General features: G+C 41.7%; 3 protein-coding genes across 3 annotated transcripts in view; 2 read left to right on the top strand and 1 right to left on the bottom strand.

Moving 5' to 3' along the window:
- The window catches only part of LOC134179663 (uncharacterized), a gene marked incomplete at its 5' end in the record, with an annotated part of 6,033 nt that extends 5,608 nt beyond the window's left edge, over positions 1–425 (top strand). Inside the window, 2 exons of the mRNA XM_062646599.1 lie at positions 1–49; positions 277–425. The exon at positions 1–49 is cut by the window's left edge and continues 104 nt beyond it. Coding sequence (XP_062502583.1) covers positions 1–49; positions 277–369 — 142 coding nt within the window. The remainder of the gene's footprint in view (positions 50–276) is intronic.
- Positions 426–683: 258 nt separating this feature from the next.
- Positions 684–1,207, top strand: LOC134179441 (histone H4). Its single transcript, XM_062646334.1, has one exon. The coding sequence runs from the start codon at positions 710–712 to the stop codon at positions 1,019–1,021; it is 312 nt and encodes a 103-aa protein (XP_062502318.1). The 5' UTR covers positions 684–709; the 3' UTR covers positions 1,022–1,207.
- Positions 1,208–1,324: 117 nt separating this feature from the next.
- The window catches only part of LOC134179439 (coiled-coil domain-containing protein 170-like), an 18,451-nt gene continuing 17,275 nt past the window's right edge, over positions 1,325–2,500 (bottom strand). The window contains exons 17-18 of the mRNA XM_062646332.1: positions 2,003–2,239; positions 1,325–1,944 (exon numbers count right to left, since the gene is read on the bottom strand). Coding sequence (XP_062502316.1) covers positions 1,654–1,944; positions 2,003–2,239 — 528 coding nt within the window. The 3' untranslated portion in view covers positions 1,325–1,653. The remainder of the gene's footprint in view (positions 1,945–2,002; positions 2,240–2,500) is intronic.

Genomic DNA, 2,500 nt, shown 5'->3' with positions numbered 1-2,500 from the left:
GAGTTTGGTGTGTCGTAAACGTGAGTATGCTCTCGTTCAAAACTTCAAGGTGAGACACACTAATTTTGTTGTTACATGCTGTTGTGTATGTGTGTGTGTGTGTGTGTGTGTGTGTGTGTGTGTGTGTGTGTGTGTGTGTATGTGTGTGTGTGTGTGTGTGTGTGTGTGTGTGTGTGTGTGTGTGTGTGTGTGTGTGGTGTGTGTGTGTGTGTGTGTGTGTGTGTGTGTGTGTGTGTGTGTGTGTGTGTGTGTGTGTGTCAGTGTGTGTGCACGTAGGAATCTGCAGAGATGAATGAGGCTTTGTCTTTGACTGAAACAACGAGGCAGGCACGACGGACAAAACGGACCAGTAGAGTCAAATCAAGATAATAATTAATTAATATTAATTAATTATTGTACGCTTTAATTAAAAATTTACGAAAATGCGTTCAGATCACGTCATTCACCTTCCTTCCATTTATTAATTACGCCTACTTATGTTTATCTTCGCTCATCAAGTTCTCCAAAGCGTTCTTGCTTAGTGGGATCCAAAGCGAGCACGTGATTGGGTGTAGCCTGACATCCCGTATATACCGTAAATGGTAGTGTCAATAGCCAATCAAGCTGCGCGCAGATAAGGCTCCCGTTCAGGTCCGCACGTCACCCTACTAATACGCCCGTCAGCTCAGTCTGCCGACATCTCAGCGTTTCAACTAGTATTCTGTTCAGTATGTCTGGTCGTGGCAAAGGAGGCAAGGGTCTCGGAAAGGGTGGCGCCAAGCGTCATCGTAAGATTCTCCGCGACAACATCCAGGGAATCACCAAACCGGCCATCCGTCGTCTTGCACGTCGTGGCGGAGTGAAGCGTATCTCGGGCCTCATCTATGAGGAGACTCGCGGCGTCCTCAAAGTCTTCCTCGAGAACGTCATCCGTGATGCCGTTACGTACACAGAGCACGCCAAGAGAAAGACGGTCACTGCCATGGACGTTGTGTACGCTCTGAAGAGACAAGGCCGTACTCTGTACGGATTCGGTGGATAAGCGTCCACTCAGGATTGGGTCTTTGCGACTCAGTTTTATACCCGGCTTTTTTAAAAGCCACAACATAACTCAGAGAGAGTGAATTCCGAGTGTATTTTCTGTGTACCTTTCAGTAGCTTTTGCAACGAGCTGTGCCTATACGTACCGTGTACTTAGTGTAAAAAGTAAAGCGAATTTAGTAAGAGTTAGTCGCTTGTGTAGTTACTCGCAACGGTTGTGCTCCGTGCACGTGATCAAGCCACGTGTTATTTTAAAACCCGCGCAATTTGATTGGATTGAATTAGGCTTAGTAAGCAGGTCTGCCCACGTGATCTGCGCAAGCGCTGTAGACTGGCTCTGAAATAAACATCCCACCACGCGTTGCTGTCAGAAAGATTGTCTGAGGAGCGTCGTCATTGTATCGAGTCTGTTATCTAAACGACCGCTGTCGAGCAAAAACTCCATCTAGAAATTTACTGTGTGCGCATGCGCAACACACCGCCAAATTCATATGTTCAATGCTATAAATTTCATTTTCTTATAATGTATATTTAAAATTTGTCTGTCCAAAAACGCAAATCAACAGTAGACTAAAGCTATAGTGATATAACAATAAATGTACTCTAGTAGTTGGTCTACTAGGCAGCTAGTGGTCAAACTGGTCTCATAGCAAAATCGCTTGGAAGATGCCTAATGTTTGCCAGCGTGCTACCGTCGCCTGTCTGTTCTCTCGAGCACAGCAAGCCCATTGCACTATCGTAACTCGTCTGGAAATTGTTACCGAGCTGGCGGAGGTTCATCTCGAGTGTTTGTGATGTCGCCTGATACGCCTGCTCTGCTGCAACGAGCTTCTCAACCCGAGAAACAATATCGTAGTCGGGAACGGTCGTGCTAGATGCATCCAGTCCCAGCACTTGAGACAAAGCATCTCGAAATTTTACAAGCTGAAAAATTGATTAATAAATTAATTAATTAGTAAGCAAAATGTCAATGCTATCAGACCTGTTGTTCTCTCTCTTTTGCTTCTGTCAGTGCTTTCTCTCTTGTTCCTAGTTCTTGTTGCATCACCTGAAGAGTTTGGTGTTTGTGAGCCGTTGTGTCTCGTATTTCTGACTCTTTGCTTTCTAGTTTTTTCTGTGCAGTCGTCAGCTGCTTGTTTAGTCGTCCTTTTGCTGCAGTCAACTCCTCGATTGTTTGCTCGCACTGTTTGATCTTGTGTAAGTATTCAACACCTTGAGTCTAAATGCAAAAAGTACATAATAAAATAAATAAATAAATTGATTAAATAAACAAACAAACAAAATGTAAGTAATTAAATAAATAAAATAAAATAAACAACAAACAGGCAAAGAAATATATTAATTAATAAGCAAATAAATAAATATTAAATAAACAAACAACAAACAAATTAATTAATTAATTAATTAAGTAAATAAAAATCTATAAATAAATAAAATAAAATAAACAAACAAATAAATAAATAAAAATCTATAAATAAAT

This window comes from Corticium candelabrum, chromosome 5 (genome assembly GCF_963422355.1).
Source record: "Corticium candelabrum chromosome 5, ooCorCand1.1, whole genome shotgun sequence".
Lineage (NCBI taxonomy): Eukaryota > Metazoa > Porifera > Homoscleromorpha > Homosclerophorida > Plakinidae > Corticium > Corticium candelabrum.
The sequence above is the reverse complement of the archived record's forward strand: the minus strand, read 5'-3'. Positions and strand labels throughout refer to the sequence as shown.

Excerpts from the sequence above, each read along its gene's own strand:
- LOC134179441 (XM_062646334.1), top strand. The coding sequence starts at position 710 with ATGTCTGGTCGTGGCAAAGGAGGCAAGGGTCTCGGAAAGGGTGGCGCC.